This window comes from Sebastes umbrosus, chromosome 12 (genome assembly GCF_015220745.1).
Source record: "Sebastes umbrosus isolate fSebUmb1 chromosome 12, fSebUmb1.pri, whole genome shotgun sequence".
Lineage (NCBI taxonomy): Eukaryota > Metazoa > Chordata > Actinopteri > Perciformes > Sebastidae > Sebastes > Sebastes umbrosus.
In genome coordinates this window covers 31,315,715-31,329,836 of record NC_051280.1, presented here as the reverse complement: position 1 = coordinate 31,329,836, position 14,122 = coordinate 31,315,715, and the positions used below count along the sequence as shown (strand labels likewise).

The window sequence follows — 14,122 nt, the reverse complement described above, 5'->3', positions numbered from 1 at the left end:
GTCCTGAACACCAACGACGACTCTCTCCTACCTGGAGAGGGATGTTAACAGGCTGTTCAAGAGAAGCCACTGTACACTACCTACTCAGCAGCAAACAGCAGACTCTAATCCAGAATGAACCAGATGAGCTGCAACTACTAATCAACAGACAGCACTCAAACGTCTGAGTTTCCTCATACCTTTAAAATTAGAAAAGATTTACTGATAGTTGTAAATGAATTGGTTCATAGTAAAGTATCAGCTTGAAATGAAATCTTCAAACACACTGTGGTCAACCTGAACTTCAGTAGTTGGAAGCATGAAGTTCAAAAGCACTTTTGTAAAACATGGGTGATTTTAAGTTGAAATAAAGAAGGGAAAACAGAAGTTAAACCTCCAGTCAGCGAGTATCATGAACCAAACAACCAATAAGAAAGGCAATAAGTTCAACTTTTTTTAAATTTTGAATGATGTCGTCCCAGAAAGTCTGTCTATCTATGCAACACCGTGGTTAAAAATGCTGCTCATTTCTCGGTGACAAAGGTGTTTTAGTGAGGAAAGTTTTAAGGACTGAGACTGACTGACTCTAAACATTAACACTGTAGTTTGTGTTGTTTCAGGAGGAAAACTGTCTCAGTTATTCTCTCATATCAGTTTCACATTTTCTCCACCAGCTTTCTATGATACCCTGGAATGAAGACAAGGAGGAAAATACTTTGTTTATGTTTGTTTATTCATCATGGAAACCTTCAGTTTGTTCACACATCCCATCAGTAAAGTCTGTTAAATGACTCTTGTTCAATGATCTCATGTTCAGATTCACTTCATCAACACAATCAGTTTGTTTGAGCAGAATCTCAGTGATGTGAACGAGAATAATGCAGGATCTCCTTATTGATTATGATCATGATAATTACAGTTTCATAAAGCTCAAAGGTCTGCCAAACAAATAAATGTCAATGTAATTATAGTTTTTATTTCTAAAATATCTTTTAAAGCCAAAGAAGTTTACATATTCATGCAGAGAAATATCAGTTCAGGTGAACAAAGATCATCATGAGCAGTGAAACAGACACAGGAAGGAGAGCCACTTGAAGACACTCACACATTTACAGAACAACTCATGAGAAGATGTCAAAGTACCACCATAATGTTTGATTGACATCTGATCTCTGAGCAGTGAAGAAATGACACAACAATCAGCTCTCAGCAACAAACATGGAGACAAAATGAGTTTAAGAGTTAAAACACAGAACTTAACCCTTAAATGACTTCTGTCTATTTCAGTTTACACAACTCAGCAGTGTCTCCACAATAGTAATAAAGCCAAAGTCCGGCATAGAGAGGCTCAATGAATGTGGTCTGGACTCTGTGGAGGAGAGTCATGGTTTCAGAGACGCTGTAGAAGGACAGAATACCTGCACTGTGATCCAGATACACTCCTACTCTGGAGGACGGAGGACCTGAGACGGAAGTTTTGATATTGTTATACAAAAATTTATAACTGTTGTTGTCACATCTTAACGCCCACGATTTGTCATTTTGTCCAAACCCACATTCATCCGACCTCCCTGTTTTCCTGATACTCTTGTAGGCGACCACCACATAAACTCCTCTCCCTCTCCTCTCCACCTCCCAGTAACAACGTCCAGTCAGACTTTCTCTACTCAGGACCTGATGACATTCAGTGAATCTGTCTGGGTGACTAGAATAAGACTGATGTTGCATCGTTAATGTTGCTTTTCTGTTCCCCTCAGATAATAACAGCAGTGTGTTTGCTGTGTTTGGATCCAGTGTGATTTCTCGTGAATACTTTAAGAATCCAGCTCTGGTCTTGGGCTCTGGTTGTGGCAGTAAAACATCCACTTCAGTCACTGTCTGTGAGACGTTTGTCCATTTCTCTCTCAGAACGTCCTGTAGTTTATCTCTGACTTCTGACACAGCCGCCGTCACGTCCTCGAAGTAGCTCAGAGGACGGATATTGATGCTGGATGTAGATTCACTGAGTGGTGACAGTGAGGGGTAGTTGAGTAGAAACTGGTTGGGATCCTCTGTGTGTGACAGCAGCTTCAGCTCAGCGTCTCTCCTCTTCAGCTCAGTGATCTCCTGCTCCAGCTTCTCCTGAAGCTCTTTGACTCGACTCACTTCACTTTTCTGCTGGTATCTGACCTGCTGCTTCAGATCACAGCGTCTTTTATCCATGAGATGGATTAGCTCGGTGAAGATCTTCTCACTGTCCTCCACTGCTTTATCAGCAGAGCGATTGACAGCCTTCACCTCCTGTTGGAGCAGCTTCACATCTTTCTCTCTGTCCCGGATCCTCTGCTGGATGTTGAGTCGACTCACCTCCAGCTCTCTCTGCCTCTCAGTTCTTTCTGCTTTCTCCTGGAGCTTCTTGGAGGGCTCCACCAGTTTGTGTTTCTTGAACGGAGCTGAGTCATAATGAGGCTGGAGGTGTTTCTCACAGTAAGAGGCCAGACAGGCGAGACAGGACTTGAAGGCTTTCAGTTTCCTCCCAGTGCAGACATCACAGGCCACATCTTCAGGTCCAGCATAGCAGTGATCAGCAGGAGCAGCTTGGAGTCCAGTCTTCTTCAGTTCCTCCACTAAATCTGCTAACAATGTGCTTTTCATCAGGACAGGCCTCCGTTTGAAAGTCTGCCTACACTGAGGGCAGCTGTAGATCTTCTTCTCTTCCTCTCCATCCCAGTGGGTTTTAATACAGTTCATGCAGTAGCTGTGTCCACAGGAAGTAGTCACCGGATCCTTCAGTAGATCCAGACAGATGGAACATGAGAATGACTCTCGGTCCAGCTGAACTCCTTTCTGCGCCATTTCACCTCTCAGTAGCAATGACTGTCTGAGTTTCACTTCCTGAGACATGAATAAAGTTTGAGCTCTGATCTAAACAGCATGTGTCTGTGCAGTGAATGGGGCCTGTCAGCTCTTGCACTTCACCACCATTTTGGCTAAACCCTCCTTCAAACTGTAGATCTAAAGGGGAGGGAACAAGGAAATAAAAGGGCTGAGTGGAGCTGTTTGTGTTTGAGAGCAGGAAGAGGAGGGTGGGGTTATCACGCTATGATTCATTCAAGGAAGAGGAGCTCGTGAATTTTAACTCTGTGCGTTCCAATACCCATACTACCATACTATTTAGTCTGACAGAACAAGATTTAGTATGTCCCAATACATATGTCAAATGCAGTATGCCAAAAAATACCAGGATGTCCTACTACATCTGGTCACATTTTGCAGAAAGAAAGTAAACATGCTTTTCTGGCTGTTCTGACCCACAATCCTCTGTGCAGCAGATATATGAGGAAGAGGGTCAAAGGTCAAAGCAAAGTAGTATGTCCCAATACTGCATGCAACAGTGCGTACTTTGTAAGGGCAGCTGAAGTATCTACTAAAAGTAGAAGTATGCGATTTGGAACAGAGCCTCTGTTTCCTCATTTACAACGAAGCCTCGTTTAAAACCTGCTCCACATTTGAAAACATTTCAGATTTTAGTTTTAAAATACTTCTTGGTGACGGCTCCATATTTCTCTGACTCATCCTCAAATTCAGTTTGATTTTCTTTTACTGATTAAAACAGCTGTCTGACAGTAGCTTAGCAGAGTTATTGAACTAAACTGTCATAAAATACTACTATTTAATGATCTACTTTGAAGCATTTGTGACAAAATACTTCAATTTCTGACTGCACGTTGCACGGTGACGCTATCACGGTGACACAATCTGTCCAAAGACCTGACAAAGTTCTCAATACTACTGTTACACCTTTAGGCTACAAAATAAATTGCAATAAAAGTAAATGTACTCACTGATGAAACAACATCACACCACAGAGCCCTGATGTCCAAACCAACAATTAAACTCTATTTCTATTGATGCACTTTGCGGCATCAATTATATCTACACAGCCGCCTTCCTCAGAGCAGCCTGTTCAGAATTAATCAGAACAACGACAAAACTCAGACAATTAAACAAAACAGAAGAACAATAAATAAGAAGTCTATGGACATCACGACGGCTGCAACAAGCATTATTAAGCCACATAAATAAAATAAACTGACACTTCTTATAGAATCAACAGCAGAATAAAACATCACCCAGCAGACAACATGGAGTTGTATAAACTATATAAACTCTACAGCAGCTGCATACACACATGTTAAAGTAAAGGAGAGCTGCACAGTTTTATACATCATGTAGCACACACACAGAGACACAATGCTCCGTTTCTATACAATACAGTGTTTGTTGACGTCCCTCTCTGTACAGTGAGTTACATCCATCAGTGAGGTTGTTGTACTCACCTGTCTGGACGTCATTCTGGGAGTCTCGTGCACCATGAAGTCCTCCATGATCTGCTCCAGGATCAACTCTGCTGCTCCTCAAACTTTTCAGACATGTTGAGCTGAATGAGGTTCTGCAGTCACATCAGGGATTACTGTCACAAACAGCAGAAAGGCCTCACACACACACACACACCTCACTGACGGTAAAAGTTCCTCAGTGAATACACAAGTCACCGCTGGAGGATCCACCATGAGCATGTAAGCATGTTAGCAGGTTGGCCAGATCCAGCATGCACATTGTTGGTCTGCAACATCTAGGGTGTGATTGATTTGGGTCACAGAGCGTGCTGGCAGGGTGGTGTATTAAATCAGTGACAGTATGGTTCCTGACTAAATAACTATAAGTAAAGAAATAATATCGGTTTGACACCATTTACCATGATATATGACACAATGCACTTTTACTATAAAGGTTTTTTATCAGCCTAAAAAGATGTTCTCAACTGAAACTGGAGACAAACTGAGTTGAGGTGCTTCAACCTCCACTACTGATATTTATTGATCTGTGCTATCGACACAATTCTTCACAAAAAAAAGCATAGATATGAGAATAACCTTCATACACACAACCCAAACACACTGTGGTCAACCTGAACTTCAGTAGCTGGCAGAAAAAACAACTAAAGTTAGTAGAAAATCTGCTATAACGGTGTTAAAACATTAAAAACACAGGTGAGGTTTTAAAAAGTGAAATGAAGGAGGACATACAGTAAACGCCTCGGTTAGTGAGGGACAAAAGTCAAACTACCACCAGGAAAATCACAAATTTCTCCTTGTTTTTTTACTTAAAAAAAGGAGAATTCACTTTGACTAAGAGAAGTCCGACACCCCTGACCATGATGTATGAGACATTATAAAGTTTCTGATGGGCTTAAAAACATGGTTTAAAACATGCAGTCAGACAGAGTAGAGGAGCTTTAACCTCCACTACATCCCTGGTTAGCAGGATGAGGGCGCCCTCTTGTGTTGTGCATCAGGTTTCACATTTCTCTTGTTATTAACCTGCTGTGATGTTCACTGCAGGAAGACATGTCAAAACTTCACTGAGTCTTTGGCAGCTTCAAACAACATCAATAAAGAGACATTTAAATAGATGTAATATCACACTATGTCAGTTTGTTCACAGGAGTCACACCCTGTAACACTGATGCTGCATTCAGGTCACATGGGCAAGATGGTAGAGAGGAGTTTCAAATTTACAAATATTATTCTAACATCAGCTCTCAGGTTGTAAATAGTATTTGGGAATGTGAGATTTGAGGCTGTAGGTTAAATTTTCTCTGACTTCTTGAATTCTGATTAAACAACATTGAAATATGTATAACCAGTAGAGAAACATCTACACAATATCTGTTGTCTCATGTGTGTCAGGACTCAACAAAACCTCCTCACACCCAAACTTGACCAGACTGACTGACTCTAAACATGAAGACTGAACTTTGTGGTGTTTCAGGAGGAAAACTGTCTCAGTTATTCTCTCATATTAGTTTCATATTTTCTCTATCAGCATTGTATGATACCCTGGAATGAAGACAGGGAGGAAAATACTTTGTTCATGTTTGTTTATTCATCATGTAAACCTTCAGTTTGTTCACACATCCCATCAGTAAAGTCTGTTAAATTACTCTTGTTCAGTTATTCCATGTATAATGAATGATCTCCTTATTGATTATGATCATGCTAAACAATTAAATGAAATAATACATTTCTCTACAAATTGTGAGAACAAAATATCTACAGTAAAGGAAGGTCTGATGCTTTCTCTCTTAAGACTCATGCAGTGAGAGAAACAACAACCTACAAATGCATCAATACAAATATTCATCAAACATTTAGAGCACAAAGAAGTTTACATATTCATGCAGAGAAATATCAGTTCAGGTGAACAAACATCATCATGAACAGTGAAACAGACACAGGAAGGAGCGCCACCTGAAGACACTCACACATTTACAGAACAACTCATGAGAAGATGTCAAAGTACCACCATTATGTTTGATTGACAGCTGATCTCTGAGCAGTGAAGAAATGACACAACAATCAGCTCTCAGCAACAAACATGGAGACAAAATGAGTTCAAGAGTTAAAACACAGAATTTAACCCTTAAATTACTTCTGTCTATTCCAGTTTACAGAATTCAGCAGTATAAGAATAATGGAATACATTATGAAGTCCAGCATAGAGAGGCTCAGTGAATGTGGTCTGGACTCTGTGGAGGAGAGTCATGGTTTCAGAGACGCTGTAGAAGGACAGAATACCTGCACTGTGATCCAAGTACACTCCTATTCTGGAGGACAGAGGACCTGAGACAGGGGTTTCAACATTGTTGTACCAAAACCTACAACTATGTTCTCCGTAACAAAATAACGCCCAAGATTTGTCATTTTTTCCAAACTCACATTCGTCCCAGCTCCCTGCTCTACTGATACTCTTGTATGCGACTGCTACATAAATCTCTTCCCCTCTCCATTCCACCTCCCAGTAACAACGTCCAGTCAGACTCTCTCTACTCAGGACCTGCCAAAAATGAGTGAATCTGTCTGGGTGAGTAGGATAAAACTGCTCTGCAATTGTTACTTTTCTGTTCCCCTCAGATAATAACAGCTCTGTGTGTGCTGTGTTTGGATCCAGTGTGATTTCTTTTGAATATTTTAAGAATCCAGCTCTGGTCTTGGGCTCTGGTTGTGACAGTAAAACATCCACTTCAGTCACAGTCTGTGAGACGTTTGTCCATTTCTCTCTAAGAACATCCTGTAGTTTATCCCTGACTTCTGACACAGCCGCCGTCACATCCTCAAAGTAGCTCAGAGGACGGATATTGATGCTGGATGAGTGTGTAGATTCACTGAGTGGTGACAGTGAGGGGTAGTCGAGTAGAAACTGATTGTGATCCTCTGTGTGTGACAGCAGCTTCAGCTCAGCGTCTCTCCTCTTCAGCTCAGTGATCTCCTGCTCCAGCTTCTCCTGAAGCTCTTTGACTCGACTCACTTCACTTTTCTGCTGGGATCTGACCTGCTGCTTCACATCACAGCTTCTTTTCTCCATGAGACGGATCAGCTCGGTGAAGATCTTCTCACTGTTTCTCACTGCTTTATCAGCAGAGCGATTGACAGCCTCCACCTCCTGTTGGAGCAGCTTCACATCTTTCTCTCTGTCCTGGATCCTCTGCTGGATGTTGAGTCGACTCACCTCCAGCTCTCTCTGCCTCTCGGTCCTTTCTGCTGCAGCTGAGACGGTGTCGTGTCCTTTATGTTCATCCACAGAGCAGAGATAACAGATACACTGCTGATCAGTACGACAGAACATCTTCATCACCTCATCGTGACGAGAGCAGATGTTCTCCTGGAGCTTCTTGGAGGGCTCCACCAACTTGTGTTTCTTTAACGGAGCCACGTCATAATGAGGCTGGAGGTGTTTCTCACAGTAAGAGGCCAGACAGGCGAGACAGGACTTGAAGGCTTTCAGTTTCCTCCCAGTGCAGACATCACAGGCCACATCTTCAGGTCCAGCATAGCAGTGATCAGCAAGAGCAGCTTGGAGTCCAGTCTTCTTCAGTTCCTCCACTAAAACTGCTAACATGGTGTTTTTCATCAGGACAGGCCTCCGTTTAAAGGTCTGCCTACACTGAGAGCAGCTGTAGGTCTTCTTGTCTTCTTCTCCATCCCAAAAGCCTTTAATACAGTTCATGCAGTAGCTGTGTCCACAGGGAATAGTCACTGGATCCTTCAGTAGATCCAGACAGATCGAACAAGAGAAAGTTTCCCACTCCAGCTGAACTCCTTTCTGCGCCATTTCACCTCTCAATAGTAACGACTGTCTGAGTTTCACTTCCTGGGAAGTGAATCAAGTTTGAGCTCTGATCTAAACAGCATGTGGTTGTTCAGTGAATGGAGCCTGTCAGCTCTCACCATGTTGGTTACACCCTCCTTCAAACTGTAGATCTGAAGGGGAGGGAACAAGGAAATAAATGGACCGAGTGGAGCTGCTGTGTTTGAGAGCAGGAAGAGGAGGGAGGAGTTATGAAGCTTTGCTTCATTCCAGGAAGAGGAGCGATTAGAGAGAGATACGTGTGTGTTTAGTTTACAATATAGAGATCATTTCTCAGTTAAAAACACCGGAGCCATAAGCTTTTAGGAGGTAAACTCTTCTTGGTACCTCTAGGTTGGAGACAGCTCCCCAGTTTTCAGAATTGGCTCTTCTTTTTTCCTGAAATACTGTTTGATGATGCTGATACAGCAGATGAAAAAATAGAAGAATGAATCACTGCTGTTGAAGGAATGAAATCCCCAAATAGTTTTTACTTGTGTGATAAAGTCTTTCAAATGTTTGTGTGGAAAACAGATTTAATCTAGAATATCATTTTGAGTAAAAGGTGTATTTTAATGTTAGATGCATTTAAACAAATAAATCAAATATGTTAGTTGTCCTGAATCCCACAGGACATGAATGCATCATTTGACTCTAATGGGAGATTACTGGCCTTATAATAAGTATATCCTAAATAAACAAATGCAATCTACATAAAAACAATCAGTGTGATAAAGGACCAATGAGTAACAATTAGGGGGATCTATTGACAGAAATGGTATATAATATTAATAAGTATGTTTTCTTTAGTGCCTAATCACCTGAAAATAAGAATCATGTTTTCGTGACCTCAGAATGAGACGTTTAGGGAGTGGGTCCTCTTCACGGAGTCCGCCACGTTACACCGCCATGTTTCTACAGTAGCCCAGAACGGCTTGGGCCGGAGTCGATAATGTTACTCGCTCCCGTTACTCGCTCCCGTTACTCGCTCCCGTTACTCGCTCCTGTCCTCTCTCTCTCGCTTCACCACTCACTTCCCTCGTACACACACACACTCTAAGCGCTGGCTCTGCTCCAGATGACCTAGGCTGCTCTTACAACAACTGGCTCTATAGAGGATCTTTTGCGTTTTTGCGTCGGCCACCGTAGCTCTCCAACACGCTTGGCACACGGGAGAGATTTCAGTCGGTTGCAGTCTCAACCTCACCGCCAGATACCGCCAGATCCTACACACTGCTCCTTTAATGCCATTTTCCAAAAAAACAGACCCCTCGGCATCACTTTTCGGTGGCGGTAAACACGTGCTTAATGTTGTGAATTAAAAAAAATTGCTTGTTTAGATTCAGGCTACAAAACCACTTAGTCAGGTTTAGGAAAAAAATAACATGGTTGGACTTAAAGCTACTATGTTTGGACAGTGAACATGAAACAGAATTTTGCAATGTACGGGACAAGAACAGCAGTCTCCGTGACAAATGACAAACAATAAATGAGAAGTCTATGGCCACAACGGCGGGTGCAACAAGCATTATTAAGCCACATAAATAAAATAAACTGACACTTCTTATAGAATCAACAACAGAATAAAACATCACCAAGCAGACAACATGGAGTCGTATAAACTATATGAACTCTACAGCAGCTGCATACACACATGTTAAAGTAAAGGAGAGCTGCACAGTTTTATACACCATGTAGCACAAAACACACACACAGAGACACGGTGCTCTGTTTCTATACAACACAGTGTTTGTTGACGTCCCTCTCTGTACAGTGAGTTACATCCATCAGTGAGGTTGTTGTACTCACCTGTCTGGATGTCATTCTGGGAGTCTCGTGCACCATGAAGTCCTCCATTATCTGCTCCAGGATCAACTCTGCTGCTCCTCAAAGTTTTCAGACATGTTGAGTAGCATGTTAGCAGGTTGGCCAGATCCAGCATGCACCTTGTTGGTCTGCAACATCTAGGGTGTGATTGATTTGGGTCACAGAGCGTGCTGGCAGGGTGGTGCATTAAATCAGTGACAGTATGGTTCCTGACTAAATAACTATAAGTAAAGAACTAATATCAGTTTGACACCATTTACCATGATATATGACACAATGCACTTTTACTATAAAGGTTTTTATCAGACTAAAAATATGCTCTTAACTGAAACTGGAGACAAACTGAGTTGAGGTGCTTTAACCTCCACTACTGATATTTATTGATCAGTGCTATCGACACAATTCTTCACAAAAAAAGGCTTCAATATGAGAATAACCTTCTGACACACAACCCAAACACACTGTGGTCAACCTGAACTTCAGTAGCTGGCAGAAAAAGAAAAGAAAAGTTAGTAGAAAATCTACTACAGCAGTGTTAAAACATTAAAAACACAGGTGAGGTTTTTAAAAAGTGAAATGAAGGAGGACATACAGTAAACGCCTCGGTTAGTGAGGGACACAAGTCAAACTACCACCAGGAAAATCACTCATTTCTGTTTGTTATTTTACTAAAAAAAGGAGAATTCACTTTGACTAAGAGAAGTCTGACACCCCTGACCATGATGTATGAGACATTATAAAGTTTCTGATGGGCTTAAAAACATGGTTTAAAACATGCAGTCAGACTGAGTAGAGGAGCTTTAACCTCCACTACATCCCTGGTTAGCAGGATGAGGGCGCCCTCTTGTGTTGTGCATCAGGTTTCACATTTCTCTTATTATTAACCTGCTGTGATGTTCACTCCAGGAAGACATGTCAAAACTTCACTGAGCCTTTGGCAGCTTCAAACAACATCAGTAAAGAGACATTTAAATAGATGTAATATCACACTATGTCAGTTTGTTCACAGGAGTCACACCCTGTAACACTGATGCTGCATTCAGGTCACATGGGAAAGATGGTAGAGAGGAGTTTCCAATTTATAAATATTATTCTAACATCAGCTCTCAGGTTGTAAATAGTATTTGGGAATGTGAGATTTGAGGCTGCAGGTTAAATTTTCTCTGACGTCATGAATTCTGATTAAACACCATTGAAATATTTTGTAACCAAATGTAGAGAATCATCTACACAATATCTGTTGTCTCATGTGTGTCAGGACTCCTCACACCCAAACTTGACCAGACTGACTGACTCTAAACATGAACACTGGACTTTGTGGTGTTTCAGGAGGAAAACTGTCTCAGTTATACTCTCATATTAGTTTCATATTTTCTCCATCAGCTTTGTATGATACCCTGGAATGAAGAAAAGGAGGAAAATACTTTGTTCATATTTGTTTATTGATTATATAAACATACAGTTTGTCCACACATCCCATCAGTAAAGTCTGTTAAATGACTTGTTCAGTTATTCCATGTATAAAGAATGATCTCTTTATTGATCATGCTAAACAATTAAATGAAATAATACATTTCTGTACAAAATGTGAGAACAAAATATCTACAGTAAAGGAAGGTCTGATGCTTTCTCTCTTAAGACTCATGCAGTGAGAGAAACAACAACCTACAAATGCATCAATACAAATATTCATCAAACATTTAGAGCACAGAGAAGTTAACATATTCATGCAGAGAAATATCAGTTCAGGTGAACAAACATCATCATGAGCAGTGAAACAGACACAGGAAGGAGCGCCACCTGAAGACACTCACACATTTACAGAACAACTCATGAGAAGATGTCAAAGTACCACCATTATGTTTGATTGACAGCTGATCTCTGAGCTGCGAAGAAATGCAATCAGCTCTCAGCAACAAACATGGAGACAAAATGAGTTTAAGAGTTAAAACACAGAATTTAACCCTTAAATGACTTCAGTCTATTTTAGTTTACAGAACTCAGCAGTGACATCAAAATAAGGCAAAAGTCCAGCATAGAGAGGCTCAGTGAATGTGGTCTGGACTCTGTGGAGGAGAGTCATGGTTTCAGAGACGCTGTAGAAGGACAGAATACCTGCACTGTGATCCAGGTACACTCCTACTCTGGAGGACAGAGGACCTGAGATGGGAGTTTGGACTTTGTTGTTGTACAGAAATCTATAACTGTTTTGTAAACAAACTAACGCCCAAGATTTGTCATTCCGTCCAAACGCACAATCATTCCTCCCCCCTGCTCTCCTGATACTCTTGTATGCGACTGCTACATAAACTCCTCTCCCTCTCCACTCAACCTCCCAGTAACAACGTCCAGTCAGACTCTCTCTACTCAGGACCTGAGGCCAATCAGTGAATCTGTCTGGGTGACTAGGATAAGACTGTTGTTGTCTCATTAATGTTGCTTTTCTGTTCCCCTCAGATAATAACAGCTTTGTGTTTGCTGTGTTTGGATCCAGTGTGATTTCACGTGAATATTTTAAGAATTCAGCTCTGGTCTTGTGCTCTGGTTGCGGCAGTAAAACATCCACTTCAGTCACTGGTTGTGGCAGTAAAACATCCACTTCAGTCCCTGTCTGTGAGACGTTTGTCCATTTCTCTCTCAGAACGTCCTGTAGTTTATCTCTGACTTCTGACACAGCCGCCATCACATCCTCAAAGTAGCTCAGAGGACGGATATTGATGCTGGATGTAGATTGACTGAGTGGTGACAGTGAGGGGTCGCTGACTAGAAACTGATTGTGATCCTCTGTGTGTGACAGCAGCTCCAGCTCAACGTCTCTCCTCTTCAGCTCAGTGATCTCCTGCTCCAGCTTCTCCTGAAGCTCTTTGACTCGACTCACTTCACTTTTCTGCTGGGATCTGACCTGCTGCTTCACATCACAGCTTCTTTTCTCCATGAGACGGATCAGCTCGGTGAAGATCTTCTCACTGTCCTCCACTGCTTTATCAGCAGAGCGATTGACAGCCTCCACCTCCTGTTGGAGCAGCTTCACATCTTTCTCTCTGTCCTGGATCCTCTGCTGGATGTTGAGTCGACTCACCTCCAGCTCTCTCTGCCTCTCGGTCCTTTCTGCTGCAGCTGAGACGGTGTCGTGGCCTTTATGTTCATCCACAGAGCAGAGATAACAGATACACTGCTGATCAGTACGACAGAACATCTTCATCACCTCATGGTGACGAGAGCAGATGTTCTCCTGGAGCTTCTTGGAGGGCTCCACAAGCTTGTGTTTCTTTAATGGAGCCACATCATAATGAGGCTGGAGGTGTTTCTCACAGTGAGAGGCCAGACACATCAGACAGGACTTGAGGGCTTTCCGTTTCCTCCCAGTACAGAAATCACAGGCCACATCTTCAGGCCCAGCATAGCAGTGATCAGCAGGAGCAGCTTGGAGTTCAGTCTTCTTCAGTTCCTCCACTAAATCTGCTAACATGGTGCTTTTCAGCAGGACAGGCCTCCGTTTGAAGGTCTTCCTACACTGAGGGCAGCTGTAGATCTTCTTCTCATCCTCTCCATCCCAGTGGGTTTTAATACAGTTCATGCAGTAGCTGTGTCCACAGGGAGTAGTCACCGGATCCTTCAGTAGATCCAGACAGATTGAGCAAGAGAATGACTCTCGGTCCAGCTGAACTCCTTGCAGCTCCATATCCAAACATCTGTTCTCAGCGTGGAGCAGGCTGTGCTTTAGAGCAGGAAGAAGAGGGGGAGGAGGAGGAGGGTTTTGATTGGACCACAGCAGAGAGGGGGTGGGTCCTGTGTGAGTAATGGAGTCACCCCATTGGTCGGTGGAGATGGAGCTTCCCAATTGGCTGTTACAAAATTACTGTTATTGTTTCAGCCAGTGATGTCTCCATCAGTCAGCAGAGGCCTGAGGCCTGTACTACGAAGTGAGTTCAACATACCCAGGGTATATTCTCGTTATCTGGCTTCACTTAACCTAACAAACGAGATCTCGCTAAACTGTACTACGAAGCTGGTTATCAACTCGGTAAGTCAACCCAGGGTTTCTCTGTCTGGTTATGAGCGCGTTCATATGAACGAGGAGGTGTTTGAAGCATCTGACCAATCACAGACATGAATAAGACTACTGACAGACAGCCAGACAGAGCGG

At 42.3% G+C, this 14,122-nt stretch overlaps 3 protein-coding genes across 5 annotated transcripts; all 3 read right to left on the bottom strand.

Annotated features, from left to right (window-relative positions):
• Positions 1–693: 693 nt before the first annotated feature.
• LOC119498701 (E3 ubiquitin/ISG15 ligase TRIM25-like) lies at positions 694–2,960 on the bottom strand. The gene has a single exon (XM_037787742.1). It carries the CDS (start codon positions 2,860–2,862, stop codon positions 1,258–1,260), a length of 1,605 nt encoding a protein of 534 aa, XP_037643670.1. The 5' UTR covers positions 2,863–2,960; the 3' UTR covers positions 694–1,257.
• A 2,925-nt stretch (positions 2,961–5,885) lies between these two features.
• On the bottom strand, positions 5,886–8,400 carry LOC119498699 (tripartite motif-containing protein 16-like). Its single transcript, XM_037787738.1, has one exon. It carries the CDS (start codon positions 8,131–8,133, stop codon positions 6,460–6,462), a length of 1,674 nt encoding a protein of 557 aa, XP_037643666.1. The 5' UTR covers positions 8,134–8,400; the 3' UTR covers positions 5,886–6,459.
• A 3,487-nt stretch (positions 8,401–11,887) lies between these two features.
• LOC119498700 (tripartite motif-containing protein 16-like) lies at positions 11,888–13,933 on the bottom strand. Of its 3 annotated transcripts, none has more exons than XM_037787741.1 (2): positions 12,553–13,933; positions 11,888–12,519 (listed from the first exon to the last, which is right to left on the bottom strand). In XM_037787741.1, the coding sequence occupies exons 1-2, from the start codon at positions 13,655–13,657 to the stop codon at positions 11,957–11,959; spliced, it is 1,668 nt and encodes a 555-aa protein (XP_037643669.1). In that variant the 5' UTR covers positions 13,658–13,933; the 3' UTR covers positions 11,888–11,956. The 3 variants fall into 3 exon arrangements, with proteins under 3 accessions (XP_037643669.1, XP_037643668.1, XP_037643667.1); XM_037787740.1 differs by having other exon boundaries at positions 11,888–12,549; positions 12,583–13,928; XM_037787739.1 differs by having other exon boundaries at positions 11,888–12,552; positions 12,586–13,927.
• Between the last annotated feature and the right edge of the window lie 189 nt (positions 13,934–14,122).

Excerpts from the sequence above, each read along its gene's own strand:
- LOC119498701 (XM_037787742.1), bottom strand. The coding sequence starts at position 2,862 with ATGTCTCAGGAAGTGAAACTCAGACAGTCATTGCTACTGAGAGGTGAA.
- LOC119498699 (XM_037787738.1), bottom strand. The coding sequence starts at position 8,133 with ATGGCGCAGAAAGGAGTTCAGCTGGAGTGGGAAACTTTCTCTTGTTCG.
- LOC119498700 (XM_037787741.1), bottom strand. The coding sequence starts at position 13,657 with ATGGAGCTGCAAGGAGTTCAGCTGGACCGAGAGTCATTCTCTTGCTCA. Across the intron at positions 12,520-12,552 it reads GGATGTTTTACTGCCACAAC|CAGAGCACAAGACCAGAGCT; the intron begins CAGTGACTGAAG and ends TACTGCCGCAAC.